General features: G+C 36.4%; 1 protein-coding gene across 5 annotated transcripts in view; it reads right to left on the bottom strand.

Annotated features, from left to right (window-relative positions):
• Nucleotides 1–23,755, bottom strand: part of LRRC49 (leucine rich repeat containing 49) — a 129,454-nt gene that overhangs the window by 31,817 nt on the left and 73,882 nt on the right. For all 5 annotated transcript variants that reach the window (XM_027123494.1, XM_027123495.1, XM_027123496.1 and 2 more), the window contains 2 exons: nt 10,039–10,122; nt 6,491–6,651 (listed from right to left, as the gene is read on the bottom strand). In XM_027123494.1, the coding sequence (XP_026979295.1) occupies nt 6,491–6,651; nt 10,039–10,122 (245 nt within the window). The remainder of the gene's footprint in view (nt 1–6,490; nt 6,652–10,038; nt 10,123–23,755) is intronic.

The following is a 23,755-nucleotide window of genomic DNA, read 5'->3' as shown; positions in this document are numbered from 1 at the left end:
AGAAAACTACAGGCCAATATCACTGATGAACATAGATGCAAAAATCTAGCAAACAGAATCCAACAGCATCTTAAAAGGATCATACACCATGATCAAGTGGGGTTTATCCCAGGAATGCACGGATTCTTCAATATACGCAAATCAATCAATGTGATACACCATATTAACAAATTGAAGGAGAAAAACCATACGATCACCTCAATAGATGCAGAGAAAGCTTTCGACAAAATTCAACACCCATTTATGATAGAAACTCTGAAGAAAGTAGGCATAGAGGGGACTTACCTCAACATAATAAAGGCCTTATAGGATAAACCCACAGCCAATATCGTCCTCAATGGTGAAAAACTGAAACCATTTCCACTAAGATCAGGAAGAAGACAAGGTTGCCCACTCTCACCACTCTTATTCAACATAGTTTTGGAAGTTTTAGTCACAGCAATCAGAGAAGAAAAAAAATAAAAGGAATCCAAATCGGAAAAGAAGAAGTAAAGCTGTCACTGTTTGCAGATGACATGATACTATACATAGAAAATCCTAAAGATGCTACCGGAAAACTACTAGAGCTAATCAATGAATCTGGTAAAGTAGCAAGATACAAAATTAATGCACAGAAATCTCTGCCATTCTTATACACTAATGATGAAAAATCTGAAAGTGAAATTAAGAAAACACTCCCATTTACCACTGCAACAAAAAGAAAAAAATACCTAGGAATAAACCTACCTAAGGAGACAAAAGACCTGTATGCAGAAAACTACAAGACACTGATGAAAGAAATTAAAGATGATACAAATAGATGGAGAGATATACCATGTTCTTGGATTGGAAGAACCAACATTGTGAAAATGACTCTACTACCCAAAGCAATCTACAGACTCAATACAATCCCTATCAAACTACCACTGGCATTTTTCACAGAACTAGAACAAAAAATTTCACAATTTATATGGAAACACAAAAGACCCTGAATAGTCAAAGCAATCTTGAGAAAGAAAAACGGAGCTGGAGGAATCAGGCCCCCTGACTTCAGACTATACTACAAAGCTACAGTAATCAAGACAGTATGGTATTGGCACAAAAACAGAAAGATAGATCAATGGAACAGCATAGAAAGCCCAGAGATAAACCCACACACATATGGTCATCTTATCTTTGATAAAGGATACAAGAATCTATAGTGGAGAAAGGACAGCCTCTTCAATAAGTGGTGCTGGAAAAACTGGACAGCTACATGTAGAAAAATGAAATTAGAACACGCCCTAGCAGCATACACAAAAATAAACTCAAAATGGATTAAAGACCTAAATGTAAGGCCAGACACTATCAAACTCTTAGAGGAAAACATAGGCAGAACACTGTATGACAGTTCCAGCAAGATCCTTTTTGACCCACCTCCTAGATAAATGGAAATAAAAACAAAAACAAACAAGTGGGAATTAATGAAACTTAAAAGCTTTTGCACAGCAAAGGAAACCATAAACAAGACGAAAAGAGAACCATCAGAATGGGAGAAAATATTTGCAAATGAAGCAACTGACAAAGGATTGATCTCCAAAATTTATAAGCAGCTCATGCAGCTTAATAACAAAAAAACAAACAACCCAATCCAAAAATGGGCAGAAGACCTATATACACATTTCTCCAAAGAAGATATACAGATTGCCAACAAACACAAGAAAGAATGCTCAACATCATTAATCATTAGAGAAATGCAAATCAAATCTACAATGAGATATCATCTCACACCAGTCAGAATGGCCATCATCAAAAAATCTAGAAACAATAAATGCTGGAGAGGGTGCGAAGAAAAGGGAACCCTCTTGCACTCTTGGTGGGAATGTAAATTGATACAGCCACTACGGAGAACAGTATGGAGGTTTCTTAAAAGAACTACAAATAAAACTACCATACGACCCAGCAATCCCACTACTGGGCATATACCCTGAGAAAACCATAATTCAAAAAGAGTCATGTACCAAAATGTTCATTGCAGCTCTATTTACAATAGCCAGAACATGGAAGCAACCTAAGTGTCCATCAACAGATGAATGGATAAAGAAGATGTGGCACATATATACAATGGAATATTACTCAGCCATAAAAAGAAACGAAATTGAGTTATTTGTGGTGAGGTGGATGGACCTAGAGTCTGTCATACAGAGTGAAGTAAGTCAGAAATAGAAAAAGAAATACCGTATGCTAACACATATATATGGAATGTAAGAAAAAAAAAAGGTCATGAAGAACCTAGGGGTAAGACAGGAATAAAGACACAGACCTACTAGAGCATGGACTTGAGGATATGAGGAGGGGTAGGGGTAGGCTGTGACGAGGTGAGAGAGTGGCATGGACATATATACACTACCAAGTGTAAAGTGGATAGCTAGTGGGAAGCAGCCGCGTACCACAGGGAGATCAGCTAGGTGGTTTGTGACCGCCTAGAGGGGTGAGATAGGGAGGGTGAAGGGAGGGAGACACAGGAGGGAAGAGATATGGGAACATGTGTATATGTATAACTGATTCACTTTATTATAAAGCAGAAACTAACACACCATTGTAAAGCAATTATACTCCAATAAAGATGTTAAAAAAAATCTACAAACAATAAATGCTGGAGAGGGTGTGGAGAAAAGGGAACCCTCTTGCTCTGTTGGTAGGAATGTAAATTGATGCAGCCACTATGGAGAACAGTATGGAGGTTCCTTAAAAAACTAAAAATAAAACTACCATACGACCCAGCAATCCCACTACTGGGCATCTACCCTGAGAAAACCATAATTCAAAAAGAGTCATGTACCAAAATGTTCATTGCAGCTCTATTTACAATAGCCAGAACATGGAAGCAACCTAAGTGTCCATCAACAGACAAATGGATAAAGAAGATGTGGCACATATATATAATGCAATGCTGGCCATAAAAAGAAACAAAATTGAGTTATCTGTAGTGAGGTGGATGGACCTAGCGTCTGTCATATAGAGTGAAGTAAGTCAGAAAGAGAAAAACAAATACCATATGCTAACATATATATATGGAATCTAAAAAAAAAAAAAAAAATGGTCATGAAGAACCTAGGGGCAAGACGAGAATAAAGATGCAGACCTACTAGAGAATGGACTTGACGATACGGGGACGGGGAATGGTAAGCTGGGACAAAGTGAAAGAGTTGCATGGACACATGTACACCCCAAACGTAAAATAGATAGCTAGTGGGAAGCAGCCACATAGCACAGGTAGATCAGCTCGATGCTTTGTGACCACCTAAGGGGTGGGATAGGGACGGTGGGAGGGAGGGAGATGCAAGAGGGAAGAGATATGGGGACATATGTATATGTATAACTGATTCACTTTGTTATAAAGCAGAAACTAACACACCATTGTAAAGTAATTATACTCTAATAAAGACGTTAAAAAAAAAAGAATACAGTGTTTGTTGTCAGGGGCTGGGGGAGGCACCGAGAAATGGGGAGTTGTTTTTAATAGGTATAAAGTTTCTGTTACACTTTAGAGCTCTGCCATAAAATGTGGTGCCTATATTTATTAATACTGCATAGTACACTTAAAAATGTGTTAAGAGGATAGATTTCATAATGTGTTCTTACCATAATAAAAAAGCAATTAATTAAAAAAAAGTAACCTAACCATATGGTCCATCATTTCTTTCGTCATTATACTTGAATTTTTAAATTCTTTATCTTTTTTTTTTTTTTTTTTTTTTGAGGTACGCATGCCTCCCACTGTGGCCTCTCCCGTTGCGGAGCACAGGCTCCGGACGTGCAGGCTCAGCAGCCATGGCTCACGGGCCCAGCCGCTCCGCGGCATGTGGGATCTTCCCGGACCGGGGCACGAACCCATGTCCCCTGCATCAGCAGGCAGACTCTCAACCACTGCGCCACCAGGGAAGTCCCCCTTATCTTTGATCCTTCATCTTGATCCTTCATCTCCTTATTCTTTATAAGACATTTAGCTTCTCTACTTATACACCTTGCTACTCTGTGCTCCTGGAATTCAGACTGTAGTTCAATTCAATTCAGACTGTAGTTGCTACAGTTTCATGGTCTATAACCTCCTTTATTTCCTCAGGATTTTCCTTCAGTAACACAACACTTTCCCAGTTAGCTCCCTAGTATACCTGAAAAGTATGGAGAGATATACCATGATTTTTAAAGTGCTGATTTATTATCTTAAGAATGTTAATCCTACTGAAATAAACAACTTAAATGCCATTTGAATAAGATTCTAACATTTCCATTTAGATTAAATGATTTTAAAGTTCATATGTAAGAACAAGTGTGTAAGAACTGAAACTTTGAAAAGAATAGTGAAAGCGTATTTCCCTTACTAGATATTAAAACTTAGTATAAAATGACAATAATCAAAAGAGTCTGGTATTGGCATTAAGACATAAAAGTAGATTAGTGACATGGAATAGAGAGTCCAGAAGTATATCCAATATTTATGGGAACCTACTAGAACATGAAAATGGCATTCTCATTAAAAAAGACAATAATTTAATTGAGGAATGCTATTAGACAATTAACTAGTCAATTGAAATAAAATCAAGTTACACTCTTACCTAACACCATATATAAAAATAAATTTGATGTATTAAAGGAGTAATTTTAAAACCTTATTAAAATTTTAGGATAAAATTTATAAGATCATTTGGATAAACTTGGTACTAGGAAACCTTCTTAAGGAAGATAAAAAATATATTTTTTAATAAAAGATAAATCAGAAATAGAACTGACTTGTATAGTATTTCATAAATCTAAAGCCCAATGATATAAAGTTTTAATTTTATAAAGTATAGTTCTAGCCAAGTAAAATTACATTTTGACATTTAAAAAATATTAAATAAAGCTCCAGGGCAATATAAGTGATATATCTGTTATACAAATCATTACTTAATTAGAATTTTAATTGTTTCCTTATTTTTCTAGCTAAAAGATCTGAGAAACTCTACCATGTGGATACCCAAGTGAGCTGAAGGAGGTACACTGATCAATATAAATTAATCTTATAACTAAAATTGTAAAAGTATATTTGTCGGGCTTCCCTGGTGGTGCAGTGGTTGAGAGTCCGCCTGCCGATGCAGGGGACACGGGTTCGTGCCCCGGTCCGGGAAGACCCCACCATGCCGCGGAGCGGCTGGGCCCGTGAGCCATGGCCACTGAGCCTGCGCATCCGGAGCCTGTGCTCCGCAACGGGAGAGGCCACGACAGTGAGAGGCCCGCGTACACCAAAAAAAAAAAAAAAAAAAAAGTATATTTGTCTTTAAAATATATGTCAAACTCTTTAACTCCGGTAAACTTCCAAAATATTATTCTAATTCCTCTTAAATGACTTTATCGCATTCTTCATATATGGAAAGCTTAAAGAATACTGGCTGAAAACTTGAAATAAAAGCTATATTATATTTAGTTTGAAATGTGTTTCAGAATTTGGTTTGGTCATTAGATAACTGTGCATCAAGTGAAACAAAACTGCAGTGCATTCTATCTTGGATTTTTAGGTTTTAAATTATATATATATATGTTTTTAAATTATAAATAAACTATGAAAATATATATGCTTTATATTCCTCTTATTTACTTGATTCTAGTATGCCTTCTTGAGAGGAAGAGAAATATGTCAAGTCTAGAAAGCGTCCTGAGATTTGCTCATAAATCAAGGGATATATGTTATCTGACCAATGTGTCATAGAAGAAAGAGGCTGTGAGCCACTGGAATAGACATATTATAGAACAGAACTGGAGTAACTATTCAGATTTTATGCCGAATTGCTTAATACTACTAGTTAAGGAGTAAGGATTTGTGATAGCTACTGGGGAAACAACAGAGGTTAAGACAATCAGGATTCTTTTCCTTGAGAAGCTTACATTCTAGTGGGGAAGACAGTTATGAAACAGCTAATTACCCACTATTTATTTAATTATGGTCATGATAAGTGCTAACAAGGGCAAGTGCAGAGTACTGGGAGAAAAAAAGGTTATCTGATCTAGCCTAGTCTCCGGGAAGTCGTTAGGGAAGGCTTTTCAGGGGAAGTGAGGTTTAAATTTAAGACCTCCAGGCTGAGTGGTAGTTAGCCAGGGTAGGGTGAGGGGCAGGGAGAATACAACTGTTTGTAAGAGAAGGGTTCTGAAGTAGGAAGTAACTGAACTGGAAATCACTGAGGCTGCAGCACAAGAATAAAGTGGCTGATGGTATGGGATAAAATAGGTGAGGTGGGTAGAGGGTCTCATAGGCTATATTAAGTAATCTAGATTTATTCCTATGAAAAATAAGAAACTACTGAAGGGTTTTTAAATTAGGGGTCAGCTTATATTTTCAATATTTCCATCTTAACTTTTAAAACCTACTGCTAATTTCAGTAGGTTTTCTTAAGAAAACTATCTTAAAATAATTATATATCAAATGTTTTCCTGTTTCTGCTCCAAATTCAGTTCTCCAAAGATACTAGTATCTGGAAAGAATACCATTGCATACCCTGTTTCCTCTGGAAATGCAGAGATGGTGCTTCCATCGTTCTGACAGTGGTCCTGAGAGTCTGAATCTTTTCCATCTTGGTTTGTAGCAATATTGGTAATTCGATGTTGTTGCAAGTCCCACTTTCGAGCTACGTTGTTAATTATTAACCTTTTCTTCTCCTATGAAAAAGTTCATTGGGACAAGAATTACATAATGCAATTTTTGTAGCACGAGAGTCCAAGGAGCATATTGTTTGTACTACTTATCACACCTTTAAAAGGAGTCTGTTACTTAAAAGTAGCTACCAAATATGTATTCTAAAACACAGTATAAGTGGCCTTTATTTAACCTATGCAATCAACCATCTCAACGATGCTCTATCATCCTTAACAAATTATATGCAAAACAATAATTACTTCCATTGGAGATAAGAAAATTCACTATTTGAAAGTTTAGTTTGACAGAAATTTATATATTCAAGCATTATGTGAAGTTTTAATTAGACAAAATTATGCCTTTGTGTTTAAACACAGCAAGAAAAAACTAATGATATTTTAATTTTCCTATTCAATAATTATGGCAAATATGGTGGAATACTTTGGGGGGGAAGGGAGGAAGGAGAGAGACTGATCAATGTTCCAAGCTTCACAGCATAAATTACAATGTCTGAAAATTAATAATCATACATAGACTATTAAATGAAATTGTACTAGGTTGAAATATTTCTAGATAACTAATAGCATCCTAGATTATCCATTATCAAAAGTTAATTTTTAAATGGCATATTGATTAAATCAGAGTGCTGAAAATGGACACTTTCCCTTTTCTCTTTACTAAGAGAACAATCATCCAGTGAAAAATCATCTGTGTGATACTGATTCACCTGCTCTCTTTGGAGCCAGTGAAGGCTGTTAGGAAGAGTCTTTGCCCATTCCCTCAGTGCATTCACACATGCAGAATACGTATGTTTAGTTCCACCTCTTCGCCTATCTAAAATTTTAGATGTAGAAATGGCATTGGATAGGAATGAAAAGTGGTGACAAAGCTTAATTAAAACTAAACATTTTAAAAGTTCTATTTCTGCATTTAAAAATGTTTCTAGCATGCGTTCTTTTTTCTATTGCTTGGAATTTCAAATTTGTTTATATAATTAAATGGGTTATACTTAATATGTATATACTTCTGAGCCTTTTTGACATTTTATGTATGTCCTTCTGATCTAAAGCAAGTAGGAATCTGCCATTCTACTATAAATTTTCCCCCCAAATCTATGATAAAAAGGCACCTTACCTTAAAGAATTCTATTTCAGTTATTTGCAGATGACTGGGACAAACCAATTCTTAATCTAAGCAATACAACTATTTTTACTCAGTACCAAGGCTACTTTGAAAGAGGCAGGGGCAGCGAGTAAATGGAGGATGGCTATCATGCTGGCTCCATGCATTTGGTTTTCTGGCTGACTTGGAGTCGGCAAAAATAAATATTCTAAGTGAGGTAGATATAGTGATGCTTAGAAACAGGGCACAAAAGTTTACACCACTGAGTATGCTAACAAATTTATAACAAGATACTCTGAAAACGCAAACACTTTCCTATACCAATCCCAAAGTTAAGCTTTCTTTAATTGGGTTATTAAAATCAGATCAACACCAGGTTGACTAAGAAAATGGATATTTTCATTGAGGCCAAGAAAAGGGAAGACATTTTAAAACAAGAGTGCAGTCCGGGGTCAGGTGGGGATTGCTGGTTGGCCAGGGGGCCAAACAAGGGCTCTAGGTGTCTGTGGAGCAAAAAAAAGAGTAGCAAAAGAAAGCCTAGAGATTCTGTAAGGCAAAAGGGGGTACACCCCAAAAATTTCATGCTCAAAGATCATGGATGCATTTGGCATATATTAGTACAATCACGACTATAGCTAGACGGCAATTTGCCAAGTCTGTGTTAAAGTGACAATTATTTTAGAAGATGCCAACTTTCAGCTTCTGCCACTTGAGTCTATTCTTTATAGTCCAAGCAATACCACACCAGTATATCCCATAACTATCACTTCCATTCATTTCCAAGTTTGAAAAGAAAATAGAAAGATAGAAAAGCGAAAAGGCTGAAGATATAAGTCCATACACTCTTCCTGTCCCTCTATAACCACCCATCCCATTTTCTTAATGATCAATATGTGTTGTCACATGAAACAATCTCTAGTAAATGCTGAGGGTCTTTGATATCATGACCCTGAATCTGAGCTAGAGCTAGAATTCCTGATTTCCTACACTTTTCCTCTTACTAAAAATTTTTAAAATTAAATAACCCTCATAATTAAAGAGCCCTATTTAGCGACTTCAAGAGAAGCATTAGGTATTCTTTGAAGTTTTCACAAATATTTTCCAAACATCTAAAAAACATGTTAGCTAAAAATTGAATGGCATATTTCCAAAAATACTGATGGTTACAAGCAGCTGAATTGGGTATATGATAAAAAATGTTCAGTTCAAAGATGGAGTCAAGTGCAATTTGTTGCCTATACTAGGTTCTACTTACACTGGAAGCGTTAGAATTAAATCACCAATAACAGCAGTGAGAAAATTTTAGCATACTGAGTAACAGTTCTAATTACTTTTGAAGTAGCAGCCTGGAGCTGAGAGGGCTTGGGACCAAGTTTGTTTTGTTTTGTTTTGTTTGTTAATTGTGGAGTAGTTTTCATAGAGTAAAATACACACGTTCAAGTGTACTCTTTGATCAGTTTTGACAAATGTGTATATCTGCTAACTCATAACATTTCCATCACCCCAGTGAGTTCCCTAAGATACAACTTTGTATCCCTATTAGTCATTTTTAAAAATTCGGAATGCCATTTTAATTTTAAAAAGAAAAGCACCTACACAAGACAAGAATGAGTAATGGTAATCAGGGTGATATCCTTAGTTTCAGAACATAGTAGAATCATAATAAGAACTATAACTTTAAGCTGTCTTTATTTATTATACTTTGTTATGTTAATATAAAATATTTTTAAAGAAAACATTTTAAGGAAATTTAACATCTGATATGTTAAATAATTTAAAACCAGTTTAAAAAACCTTTAATTCCTATACTCCTCAAAACCTTTACCACCTCTATATCAGAGAAGCTAATGGAGAAATTTTTTTAATGCAAAAAGCCATCATTTAAAAAAAAAAAACATGTAGCAGAGCTCATTAAAATATATCATTAAAGATGACAGTCTACTACAGTGGTTTCCAAAATGAAATGCACATGCCATGAGGATACACATGGTGATATACTGGTGTGGAAAAAATTATAACTTCTGTTATATTTATTTTTAATCTCTTTTACAATTTCTATCTTTTGCATGTGTTTTATAATGTACATTATATTGTATTTCAGAAGTAAAAGTTTGTTTATAGGTAGTGACTTATAAAAGTTTTAAGGGTGTTTGTTTATTAAAAACACTCTACTGATAGGCATGAAAAATTTACAGTTTGGAAACTACTTTTCTAGCTGATTAGCTAGCTAGCTTCACTGTGTGTGAGTGCATGTGCACATATATGCATGTAGACATCATAGAAAATACCTTAAGCAAAGATTGCTTATGACTTTCTCGCTTCTTCTCTTCCTCTTTTTTGGCTACAACAGATGCCATACGCCTTTCTTCTTCCTAAAAGAAAAATGTAAAAAAGTATTATTAAGTATTTAACCTTTTTTATGCTAAATATCTTCAGTTTTCCAAGTCTGATTTTCTTTGTGAGAGGCATACTACTTGCTAACAGAAAATATGCCCTCAAAGAAAAAGTTAGTATGTTCCTCTTTATTTTCTTCTTCCGTCTTAATTCTAAAAGAAACCTGTACATTCTTAACTCTGCTCCACACTCTTGATGTGAGATAAACCTAACTAATACAAGAAAGAAAAAAGAATGAGAAGAGAAAAAAGAAAGGGGAAGCAGGCTTCTATAATTTTTCTTTGTACTGTAGTTCCACATGGAGAGACTTAACAAACTTGCTATCATGAAGATAAAAAGGATAAAAATTATACTCTTAACAATCTTTATTTAATTTATGGTTGCAAATCAGAGGTTTTTCTTAATGACAAAACAGCTGTGAAAGCTTTTAAAAACTCTCCATTGATATTAATAAATTATTCTCCATTAATATCATTACTTTTACTTTGTTTTTAAGTTGATTTGGCCAGTCTAATTTCTTCCATTCTAAAAACTATGAAATAATATTACTGTAATAACATTATACAGTTTAGAAAAATTTTTTAAAATCAGTCATAATCCTAACACCCTAACTCAAATATTATCATTTCTGTATCACCTTACAATACTTACTATGAGCAAATTTTTAAATGTTGCAATCTGTATACACAATCTGGATCATGTTTTTTTCCCCCTGAATATTGACAAATTTTAATAAAGTAAATTATAACCATTTAAGTTTTAATTTTTATTACCAAAAGATTTGTAGGCATTCAAAATGATGTCACAATTTGAGAAAACAATTTCTTCATAAAAGACAAACCTGAAAATATCTTCAGTGATAGAAAATTTAAAAAGTAATTCAGTACATTTGAAGCAGAACTTTTTAAGAAATAAAAAATTACAAAAACTGATATGAAAAATTTAATGGAGGTGGTTTGAAGAGCAGATTTTATACAGCTGAAGAGAGAATCAGCCAACTGGAAAACAGGTCAGAAGAAATTTTCCTGTATGCTTTCATACTAGCCTATACTTGCCAATCATAGCACTTAACCTGTTTCATTTAAATTATTTCTGGTACTATCTCTCCCCTTTCCTGCAAATAGCTCCACGAAGGTATGGACCAGGTCAGCTCCCCATTACATAGTAGATATTCAATAAACATATATTCAAGGAATGAATTATTGAATGTACATCTCTATACAACTGTTCAATAATTTCCTAAAACTGAAACTACTAAATCAAGTGGTAGACATATTTCTAGGCCTTTTGATATGTTTGCAAATTTCCCTCCATAAATGTAGTACTAATTGACACTTCTACCAGAAGTTAACATTTGATTTAAAATATAATGGATAGTCATAAGAGTTGTTTGTCAAATATTCCTGTGTCTCCCCACATCCTGGCCACATTGTGAGATAGCACTTCATGCCCTTTTGAAGTTAGGTGAGTTCATGTGACTTGCTTTGGCCAATGTCATATGAACAAAAGTGACATGTGTTTACTTCTGAGTGGAACATTTCAGACAATGATGACATAGCTATTCTCTCTCTCACCTCTACTGTAGAATTTGCAAAGCTCCAGAGGTTGGGTACTTTGAAGGCCTTGGTCCTGGAATGAGGACAACACAGAGTAAAGTTCCCAGATCACATACTATGGGCAGACTGACAGTATGAGCATGAAATAAACTTTGTGGATTTAATCCACTGAGGTTAGAGAAGTTGTTACTGTAATATAATCTAGCCTATCCTGATCAGTATATACATTATATTAGAATTAAGGAAGATCAAAGAGATCACAAATAGGTATTCTAGGGTGTGAGCCATTACAAATGCTTCTGAAAACAAAGAAAGGACCTAGACTAAAGAAGTAAATAAAAAATGCACAAAGAGAAACTATCATGGAGTTAAAAAGGAAAGTAGAATGTATCTCCTGTAAAACTCTAATTTTAGAAATGAGGAAATGAATACTCTGAGAAGTTTAGTAAATTATACAAGGTCACACAGCTAGTGACAAAGCCAGGATCAGGGCCAGAAATCATTTGTGAGAAATGCAGTTTGTATTTTTATAATAAGGATATATTTAAATGTGTCTTACTGATTTTAGAGAGATGAAAAAAGTGAGGTCAAAATTTAGAAGCAATCTGCCATATGATTTAGTTGTTTTAAAGGGAATGAAAATTTATGTGATTTTTGATGAATTTAAAGTATATTTTATGGACGGAGACCTTCAAGATGGTGGAGGAGTAAGACATGGAGATCACCTTCCTCCCCACAAATACATCAGAAATACAACTACATGTGGAACAACTCCTACAGAACACCTACTGAATGCTGGCAGAAGACCTCAGACTTCCCAAAAGGCAAGAAACTCCCCAAGTACCTGGGTAGGGCAAAAGTAAAAAGAAAAAACAGAGACAAAAGAATAGGGACAGGACCTGCACCTCTGGGAGGTGGCTGTGAAGGAGGAAAAGTTTCCACACACTGGAAAGCCCCTTCACTGGTGGAGACCCGGGGTGGCCAGGGGGAAGCTTTGGAGCCATGGAGGAGAGCGCAGCAACAGGGGTACAGAGGGCAAAGCGGAGAGATTCCCGCACAGAGGATGGGGGCCAACCAGCACTCACCAGCCTCAGAGGCTTGTCCGCTCACCTGCAGGGGCGTGTGGGGGCTGGGAGCTGAGGCTACGGCTTCAGAGGTCAGATCCCAGGGAGAGGACGGGGTTGCCTGCGTGAACACAGCCTGAAGGGGGCTAGTGTGCCACAGCTAGCTGGGAGGGACTCCGGAAAAATGTCTGGAATTGCCCAAGAGTCAAGAGAGCATTGTTTCGGGGTGTGCTAGGAGAGGGGATTCAGAACAGTGCCTAAACGAGCTCCAGAGATGGGAGCAAGGCACGGCTATCAGCGCGGACACCAGAGACGGGCATGAAATGCGAAGGCTGCTGCTGCAGCCACCAAGAAGCCTGTGTGCAAGCACAGGTCACTATCCACACCTCCCCTCCCAGGAGCCGGTGCAGCCCACCAATGCCAGGGTCCTGTGATCCAGGGACAGCCTCCTCAGCAGAACACATGGCGTGCCTCAGGCTGTTGCAACATCACGCCAGCCTCCGCCACCACAGGCTCGCCCTGCATTCCGTTCCCCAACCACCCCCTGGCCTGAGTGAGCCAGAGCCCCTCATCAGCTGCTACTTTAACCCCGTCCTGTCTAAGAGAAAAACAGATGCCCTCAGGCAACCTACACACAGAGGCAAGGTCAAAACCAAAGCTGAACCCCAGGAGCTGTGAAAACAAAGAAGAGAAAGGGAAATTTCTCCCAACAGCCTCAGGAGCAGCAGATTAAATCTCCACAATCAACTTGATGTACCCTGAATCTGTGGAATACCTGAATAGACAACAAATCATCCTATAATTGAGGGGGTGGACGTTGGGAGCAACTGTAGACTTGGGGTTTGCCTTCTGTATCTAATTTGGCTTTGGTTTTATGTTTTTCTTAGTTTAGTATATAGAGTTTATAATCATTGGTATATTTGTTTATTGATTTGGTTGCTCTCTTCCTCTTTTTTAAATATACATATACATATTTTTTTTCTTTTGCTTTTTCTCTTTTTATGAGTGTGTATGTGTATGCTTCTTTGTGTGATTTTGTCTGTATAGCTCTCCTTTTACCATTTCTCCTAGGATTCTATCTGTCCATTTTTATTTTTTTCCTTCTTTTTTTATTAGTATACTTTTTAGTGCTTGTTATCACTGGTGGATTTGTTTTTCAGTTTGGTTGCTCTCTTCTTTCTTTCTTTCCTTTTTTTTGCTCTTTTCCGTTATTTTTAATTTTTCTTTTATTTTTAATAGTATTTTTTTATTTTAATAACTTTGTTATTTTTTCTTTCTTTCTTATTTTCTCCCTTCTTTTCTGAGCTGTGTGGCTGACAGGGTTTTGGTGCTCCAGCCGGGTGTCAGGCCTGTGCCTCTGAGGTGGGAGAGCCGAGTTCAGGTCATTGGTCCACCAGAGACCTCCTGACTCCACAAAATATCAAATGGAGAATGCTCTCCCAGAGATCTCCATCTCAACACTAAGACCCAGCTCCACTCAACGACCAGCAAGTTACAGTGCTGGACACCCTGTGCCAAATAACTGGCAAGACAGGAACACAACCCCACCCATTAACACAGAGGCTGCCTAAAATCAAAATAAAGTCACAGACACCCCAAAACACAGCACCGGACGTAGTCCTGCTCACCAGAAAGACAAAATCCAGCCTCAACCACTAGAACACAGGCACTAGTCTCCTCCACCAGGAAGCCTACACAAACCGCTGAACCAACCTTAGCCACTGGGGGTAGACACCAAAAACAATGGGAACTATGAACATGCAGCCTGCAAAAAGGAGACCCCAAACACAGTAAGTTAAGCAAGAGGAGAAGACAGAGAAACACACAGCAGATGAAGGAGCAAGGTAAAAACCCAACAGACCAAACAAATGAAGAGGAAATAGGCAGTCTACCTGAAAAAGAATTCAGAGTAATAATAGTAAAGATATCCAAAATCTTGGAAATAGAATGGAGAAAATACAAGAAACGTGTAACAAGGACCTATAAGAACTAAAGAGCAAACAAACAATGATGAACAACACAATAAATGAAATTAAAAATTCTCTACAAGGAATCGATAGCAGAATAACTGAGGCAGAAGGACAGATAAGTGACGTGGATGATAAAATACTGGAAAAAATTACCGCAGAGCAGAATAAAGATAAAAGGATGAAAAGAATTGAGGAGAGTCTCAGAGACGTCTGGGACAACATTAAACACACCAACACATGAATTATAGAGGTCCCAGAAGAAGAGGAGAAAAAGAAAGGGACTGAGAAAATAATTGAAGAGATTAGAGTCGAAAACTTCCCTAATATGGGAAAGGAAATAGTCAATCAAGTCCAGGCAGCACAGAGAGTCCCATACAGGATAAATCCACGCCAAGACACATATTAATCAAACTATGAAACATTAAATACAAAGAAAAAATATTAAAAGCAGAAAGGGAAAAACAACAAATAACATACAAGGGGATCCCCATTAGGTTAACATCTGATCTTTCAGTAGAAACTCTGCAAGCCAGAAGGGCGTGGCAGGACATATTTGATGAAAGGGAAAAACCTACAACCAAGATGCCTCTACCCAGCAAGAATCTCATTTAGATTCGGCAGAAAATTAAAAGCTTTACAGACAAGCAAAGCTAAGAGAATTCAGCACCACTAAAGCAGCTTTACAACAAATGCTAAAGGAACTTCTCTAGGCAAGAAACACAAGAGAAGGAAAAGACCTGCAATAACAAACCCAAAACAATTAAGAAAATGGGAATAGGAACATACATATCGATAATTACCTTAAATGTAAATGGATTAAATGCTCCCACCAAGACAGAGACTGGCTGAATGGATACAGAAACAAGACCCGTATATATGCTGTCTACAAGCGACCCACTTCAGACCTAGCGACACATACAGACTGAAAGTGAGGGGATGGAAAAAGATATTCCATGCAAGTGGAAATCAAAAGATAGCTGAAGTAGCAAATCTCATATCAGACAAAATAGACTTTAAAATAAAGACTATTACAAGAGACAATGAAGAACACTATATAATGATCAAGGGATCAATCCAAGAAGAAGATATAACAATTTTAAATGTTTATGCATTCAACATAGGAGCACCTCAATATGTAAGGCAAATGCTGACAGCCATAAAAGGGGAAGTCGACAGTAACACAATCATAGCAGGGGACTTTAACACTCCACTTTCACCAATGGACAGATCATCCAAAATGAAAATAAATAAGGAAACACATGCTTTAAATGACACATTAAACAAGATGTACTGAATCGATATTTATAGGACATTCCATCCAGAAACAACAGAATACACTTTCTTCTCAAGTGCTCATGGAACATTCTCCAGGATAGATCATATCTTGGGTCACAAATCAAGCCTCAGTAAATTTAAGAAAATTGAAATCGTATCAAGTATCTATTCTGACAACAACACTATGCAACTAGGTATCAATTACAGGGAAAATCTGTAAAAAGTACAAAAACATGGAGGCTAAACAATATGCTACTAAATAACCAAGAGATCACTGAAGAAATCAAAAAATATCTGGAAACAAATGACAATGAAAACATGACGACCCAAAACCTATGGGAAGCAGCAAAAGCAGTTCTAAGAGGGAAGTTTATAGCAATACAATCTTACCTCAGAAAACAAGAAACATCTCAAATAAACAACCTAATCTTACACCTAAAGCAATTAGACAAAGGAGAACAAAATAACCCCAAAGTTAGCAGAAGGAAGGAAATCATAAAGATCAGATCAGAAATAAATGAAAAAGAAATGAAGGAAACAATATTAAAGATCAATAAAACTAAAAGCTTGTTCTTTGAGAAGAGAAACAAAATTGATAAAGCATTAGCCAGACTCAACAGGAAAAAAAGGGAGAAGACTCAAATCAATAGAATTAGAAATAAAAAGGAGAAGTAACAACAGACACTGCAGAAATACAAAGGATCATGAGATCTTACTACAAGCAACTATATGCTAATAAAGTGGGCAACCTGGAAGAAATGGACAAATTCTCAGAGAAGCACAACCTTCTGAGACTGAACCAGGAAGAAAGAGAAAATATAAACCGACCAATCACAAGCACTGAAATTGAGACTGTGATTAGTAATCTTCCAACAAACAAAAGCCCAGGGCCAGATGGCTTCACAGGTGAATTCTATCAAACATTTAGAGAAGAACTAACACCTATGCTTCTCAAACTCTTCCAAATTATAGCAGAGGGAGAAACACTCCCAAATTAATTCTGCGAGGCCACCGTCACCTGGATACCAAAACCAGATAAAGATGTCACAAAGAAAGAAAACTACAGGCCAATATCACTGATGAACATAGGTGCAAAATCCTCAACAAAATACTATCAAAGAGTATCCAACAGCACATTAAAAGGATCATACACCATGATCAAGTGGGGTTTATCTCAGGAATGCAAGGATTCTTCAATATATGCATATCAATCAATGTGATACACCATATTAACAAATTGAAGGAGAAAAACTGTATGATGATCTCATTAGATGCAGAGAAAGCTTTCAACAAAATTCAACACCCATTTATGATAGAAACTCTGAAGAAAGTAGGCATAGAGGGAACTTACCTCAACATAATAAAGGCCACGTGGGACAAACCCACAGCCAACATCGTCCTCAATGGTGAGAAACTGAAACCACTTCCACTACGATCAGGAACAAACAAGGCTGTCCAGTCTCAGCACTATTATTCAACACAGTTTTGGAAGTTTTAGCCACAGCAATCAGAGAAGAAAAAAAATAAAAGGAATCCAAATCGGAAAAGAAGAAGTAAAGTTGTCACTGTTAGCAGATGACATGACAGTATACATAGAGAATCCTAAAGATGCTACCAGAAAACTACTAGAGCTAGTCAATGAATCTGGTAAAGTAGCAGGATACAAAAGTAATGCACAGAAATCTCTTGCATTCCTATACACTAATGATGAAAAATCTGAAAGTGAAATTAAGAAAACACTCCCATTTACCATTGCAACAAAAAGAAAAAAATACCTAGGAATAAACCTCTACCTAGGGAGACAAGAGACCTTTTATGCAGAAAACTATAAGACACTGATGAAAGAAATTAAAGATGATACAAATAGATGGAGAGATATACCATGTTCTTGGATTGGAAGAATCAACATTGTGAAAATGACTCTACTACCCAAAGCAATCTACAGACTCAATACAATCCCTATCAAACTACCACTGGCATTTTTCACAGAACTAGAACAAAAAATTTCACAATTTATATGGAAACACAAAAGACCCTGAATAGTCAAAGCAATCTTGAGAAAGAAAAACGGAGCTGGAGGAATCAGGCCCCCTGACTTCAGACTATACTACAAAGCTACAGTAATCAAGACAGTATGGTATTGGCACAAAAACAGAAAGATAGATCAATGGAACAGCATAGAAAGCCCAGAGATAAACCCACACACATATGGTCATCTTATCTTTGATAAAGGATACAAGAATCTATAGTGGAGAAAGGACAGCCTCTTCAATAAGTGGTGCTGGAAAAACTGGACAGCTACATGTAGAAAAATGAAATTAGAACACGCCCTAGCAGCATACACAAAAATAAACTCAAAATGGATTAAAGACCTAAATGTAAGGCCAGACACTATCAAACTCTTAGAGGAAAACATAGGCAGAACACTGTATGACAGTTCCAGCAAGATCCTTTTTGACCCATCTCCTAGATAAATGGAAATAAAAACAAAAACAAACAAGTGGGAATTAATGAAACTTAAAAGCTTTTGCACAGCAAAGGAAACCATAAACAAGACGAAAAGAGAACCATCAGAATGGGAGAAAATATTTGCAAATGAAGCAACTGACAAAGGATTAATCTCCAATACTTACAAGCAGCTCAAGCAGCTCAATATCAAAAAGAACAAACAACCCAATCCAAAAATGGGCAGAAGACCTAAATAGACATTTCTCCACATGAAGACATACAGATTTCCAACAAACATATGAAAGGGTGCTCAACATCACTAATCATTAGAGAAATACAAATCAAAACTACAATGAGGTATCACTTCACACCAGTCAGAATGGCCATCGTCAAAAAATCTACAAAAAATAAATGCTGGAGAGGGTGCGAAGAAAAGGGAACCCTCTTGCACTCTTGGTGGGAATGTAAATTGATACAGCCACTATGGAGAACAGTATGGAGGTTCCTTAAAAAACTGAAAATAGAACTACCATACGACCCAGCAATCCCACTACTGGGCATATACCCTGAGAAAACCATAATTCAAAAAGAGTCATGTACTACAATGTTCACTGCAGCTCTAGTTACAACAGCTAGGATATGGAAGCAACCTAAGTGCCCTTCGACAGCTGAATGGATAAAGAAGATGTGGCACATATATACAATGGAATATTACTCAGCCATAAAATGAAACGAAATTGAGTTATTTGTAGTGAGGTGGATGGACCTAGAGTCTGTCATACAGAGTAAAGTAAGTCAGAAAGAGAAAAACCAGTATCGTATGCTAACACATATATATGGAATGTAAAAAAAAAAAAAAAAAAAAAAAGGTTCTAAAGAACCTAGGGGCAGGACAGGAATAAACATGCAGATGTAGAGAATGGACTTGAGGAAATGGGGAGGGGGAGGGGGAGGGGTACGCTGGGACAAAGTGAGAGAGTGGCATAGACTTATAAATACTACCAAATGTAAAACAGATAGCTAGTGGGAAGCAGCCACATAGCACAGGGAGATCAGCTTGGTGCTTTGTGACCACCTAGAGGGGTGGGATAGGGACGGTGGGAGGGAGATGCAAGAGGGAGGAGATATGGGGATATATGTATATGTATAGCTGATTCACTTTATTATAAAGCAGAAACTAACACACCATTGTAAAGTAATTATACTGCAATAAAGATTTTAAATAAATAAAATATATTTTACAATTTGGGAAATAGTTATTCTTAATATTTAAAGGCTGAATAGAGGTAATGAGGAAAAATAAACTAAAAATGAAATTCAGAACCTTGATTACTAGCTTTATAAAATAGCTATTAATAAGCATATTAAACTCTTTTGCTCAGTCAATGCTGATTTAGTACCTATTACGTATAACCTGTTTCAGAAAAAAACTTTTTAAAAGAACAAAATATATTGATGTTCAATTGTTGACTCATATATTAAATGTGAACTAGAAACAGATTGGTTACTCAAAGAGCAGTTTAAACAGTACTAGAAACTGTATGGATCACGTACTACACATACTTAAGAGATGATTTCATCAGATTTTCAAAAAGAATTTGAGCATCTATTAAAGGCAGTACGACCTTAAAAGGAAAGCGAAACCTAGGAAAACTGGACATATGCCAAATCAATTCAAATATTGAGTGTTTTTAAAAACTTATATATCTGATGACTATATTTCAGCCCAAATAATTATAGAGTAGCTAAACGTAGAAACAAAAATAAACCTCTAATTGTAAAGATAAGCTATAAGTCTGTTGGTAAGAAGGAAAAAAATTGTAAAATTCTGGCATCTTCATGATAATAGTCCAACTTCTGGCACAAAAGCCACATCCTCTACGTAACAAAAGAAACGGATCTATCTGGGACTAAAAATATACATACACTTTTTTCCTTACTTCAGTTTGTTGTGAAGACCCAATACTGAAATGATTTCTAATTAATTAGGAAGTGCAGTGATTTAATAGGTGTTTAATAACTTAGAATATATTGTTAGCAGCTTATTGAGGCTCAAAAACAATGCATATATTATATGAGAAGACATTTTGCTGCAAATATATAATAGCAGTCCTAATATAGGCAGCAATTTATTATGTGGAATTTTAAAAACAATGGCAATGTGAGGTTTTAACCATATACTTTAGAATAGATAGTTATACAAAACATTGTTTTCCTTGACTACACTAAATATTAAAACAGATCTAAAATTACAGTTTTGTCTAGAAGAGAATGGCCCATATTTTTCATTCAATCTTTTTTTTTTTTTTTACAGAGAAAACTGATTTCCCAGGTCATAGTTAATGTCAGAATGTAGATTAGAAGCCATGTCACCTGACTTCTACTGGCCCATGGATAATAGCTATAGTATACTTTGGTGGGGAGGGGAGCCAGAACAGGCTAGGTTATACTGTCATAACAACTTTAAAACTCACACTAGCTTACAATAAGAAAATTTTATTTCTTGATCATGCAAAGAACACTGCAACTGTTCTCCATGTAGTGGCTAAGTATTCCTGGGTGCTATGACCTGATGGCATGTTCGACTCAATGTATGATTCCACAATGACCACTGCATGGGAGAAAAGCATGGAAAATCTCACTTTAGCTTTTAAATGCTTCTGTCTGAAAATTATGTACATTACTTCTGCTCACATTTCATTGGCCAAAGCAAGCTGCATGACCGTGTTTACTCCAAGGGAAAGGGAAATATCATCTTTCCATCTGTTAAAAAGAGGAGGAGAACCAGAAGGCATAGGGGAGCCTTAGTAATGGCTACCACGACAGGAAACTCACCTCTATCTCAGATAGGCTACTGCATTTTTTGGAGGCAAATTGTAAACAAGTTCATATGAAGCCAACTAAATGTGAGTTTGAGGTGAAAACTTTAGACACTGTGTCCATTTCAGAACTGTGAGAATAGCACCTGCATTCACAAAATACTGCCTTGGAAATAAAAAATTCTGGGAGGCGGAATTTTCTATACAATGGTCCTTCTTCTAGCCCCTCCAAATGTGTCTAGTCTCTCCTTTTCTGGACAGTTGTAAAAATATTTGAAGACTACTGTAATATCTTCTCCTTTGTCAACGAATTGTGCCAGGTTCTCTGGAAATACTTCCAGTTTGTGATCACCCTTCTAAAACTAATAGTTCATGTGTAATTTGACCATTAAAGGAAAAAAGGGGACTATTGTCCATTTTTCTGAATCCTCTATTTCTATAAATGAATATTCTTTAAAACCATATTAACTTCTAACAATCATATCTCATAATTAACTCAATTTGAACTTATCAATTCCAATGCAAGTCTTTTTCAAATATGCTAAGTCTCATTTCCCAAAACACTGCATTTGGCTGAGAATTGTTATGTTTGTTGTTGTGAAGTAAAGTCCAGAATTTTCTATTTCTCTATTTTTTATCTTGCTAAATTCTGCTTATATTTATAGACTAGAAGTCGGCAAACTTTTCCTGTAAAGGGCCAGATGGTAAATATTTTAAGCTTTGTGATCCACATAAAATCCCTATTGCATATTCTTTTTCTTTTTTCACAATGCTTCACAAATATAAAAACCATTCATAGCTTGAGAGCTGTAAAAAGAAAAAAACAGGCTGTGGGATGGATTTGGCCCACAGACTGTAGTTTGCCAAACCTTGTTTTAGATTATTGAGCTACTTTTGGATTCTGATTTGATCAACCAGTACATCAGGATCTCTAACTTTTCCAGTTTGTCATTTACATATTTTTATCAGAATAATATAAATGTTCTCAACTAGTCAACATTCAAAAATGTTGAAGAGAATAAGCTTGAGGAAAAAGCCTCATAGCATGCCAGTACAGATTTCTCTGCAGGCTGGCGTTAATCCATTACTTTCTGTTCCGTAGGTATACCTGAATCACAAATCCACTTAACCATGTTGTCATACAACTTACTCAACACGCTATCATAAAAGACTCTGTCCAATGTTTTGCTTAAATAACAAAACACTGTCTCTCTATAGCACTCTTCTGAGAGGGTCTGTTTGTAATATCTAAAATAGTAACCTAATTTTGTAGGGCACAAATTGTTTTCTGTGAACTAATGCTGCCTCCTGCTGATCAATTCCTTAAGTACTCACAACCCATCTTCTAATAATCCAATTTAGATTTCTTTCATAATCTGCATTTAAGTTTACTGTCACAATATTTTTTCTTTCCATGATAAAAAGACAGATGAGTTCATCTTATCTTTCAGCTACTCTGCTATCCTATACTGCTTCCCAGATATAACTTTCAAAGGCCCAGCAATTTATTCACTACACTTATCCATTGCTCTAGATCGAAGATTGGCAAATTCTACCCCACAGGCCAAATCCAGTATGCCACCTTTTTTTTTGTAAATAAAGTTTTATTGGAACAGATCCATGCTCACTCATTTATGTATTGGCCATGCCTGCTTTCACATCCAATGAGAGAGTTGAATAGTTTTCAACACAGACTCTATAGCCCCCAAACCCTAAAATATTTACTAACAGGCCCTTTACAGATAAAGTTTGCCAGCCTCTGATCTAAATGGGTCTGGACTCAAACTTTTTATTCACCTATCTTAGGTTTTACTTTCACTTTATTAATATTTATTTCTTCTCTTTACTGACTAAAAGCCATTCTTCTTAACAGAGATAACAAAAGCTAAATAGGAATTGAGGCCAGGAAGTCACATTATCTTTTGATATCATATTATCTCTTGCCATTCCTCTGGATCAGACCCCCAGAAGCTCTTACCCTGACTAACCTCCTTGCTTCTCACTTTATCACCCATCCTGTCCTCCACAATTCATCCTCTGGGCTGCTACTCAGATAAACTTTTCAATAGACTAATCCAATTTAAGTATCTTAAAACTCTAAGGATTTCCTATGTTCAACACAAAGATCTAAACTCTTTCCTATGGCATAAAATGCCCTTCATGACCCAGCCCTTGCTGGTCATGCATCCTTTTCCTCTTGCTCTTCTCCCCCATGTACAGTCAGTGCTCAGCCACGTTGAAGTGCTATCAGTTGCCATATTCTCACACCCGTCTGCATGTTGCACGCCTTCTCTCTCCCTGGAACACTTTCCACTGATATATCCTCCTTCTTTGCCCCTCTTCAAGTCTCAAGTCAAGTATTTTCTCCTTTGGAACATTTCCTGTTTCTCCAGTAGACATAGGTGGGCTTTGCTCTTTGATATCATCGTGCCGTGTGTGTGTGTGTGTGTGTGTGTGTGTGTGTGTGTGTGTGTGTGTG

Source organism: Aethalodelphis obliquidens, unplaced genomic scaffold, assembly GCF_003676395.1.
Source record: "Aethalodelphis obliquidens isolate GAN/ISIS:26980383/991018 unplaced genomic scaffold, ASM367639v1 scaffold26, whole genome shotgun sequence".
Lineage (NCBI taxonomy): Eukaryota > Metazoa > Chordata > Mammalia > Artiodactyla > Delphinidae > Aethalodelphis > Aethalodelphis obliquidens.
This window is presented reverse-complemented; position numbering and strand designations above follow the sequence as displayed.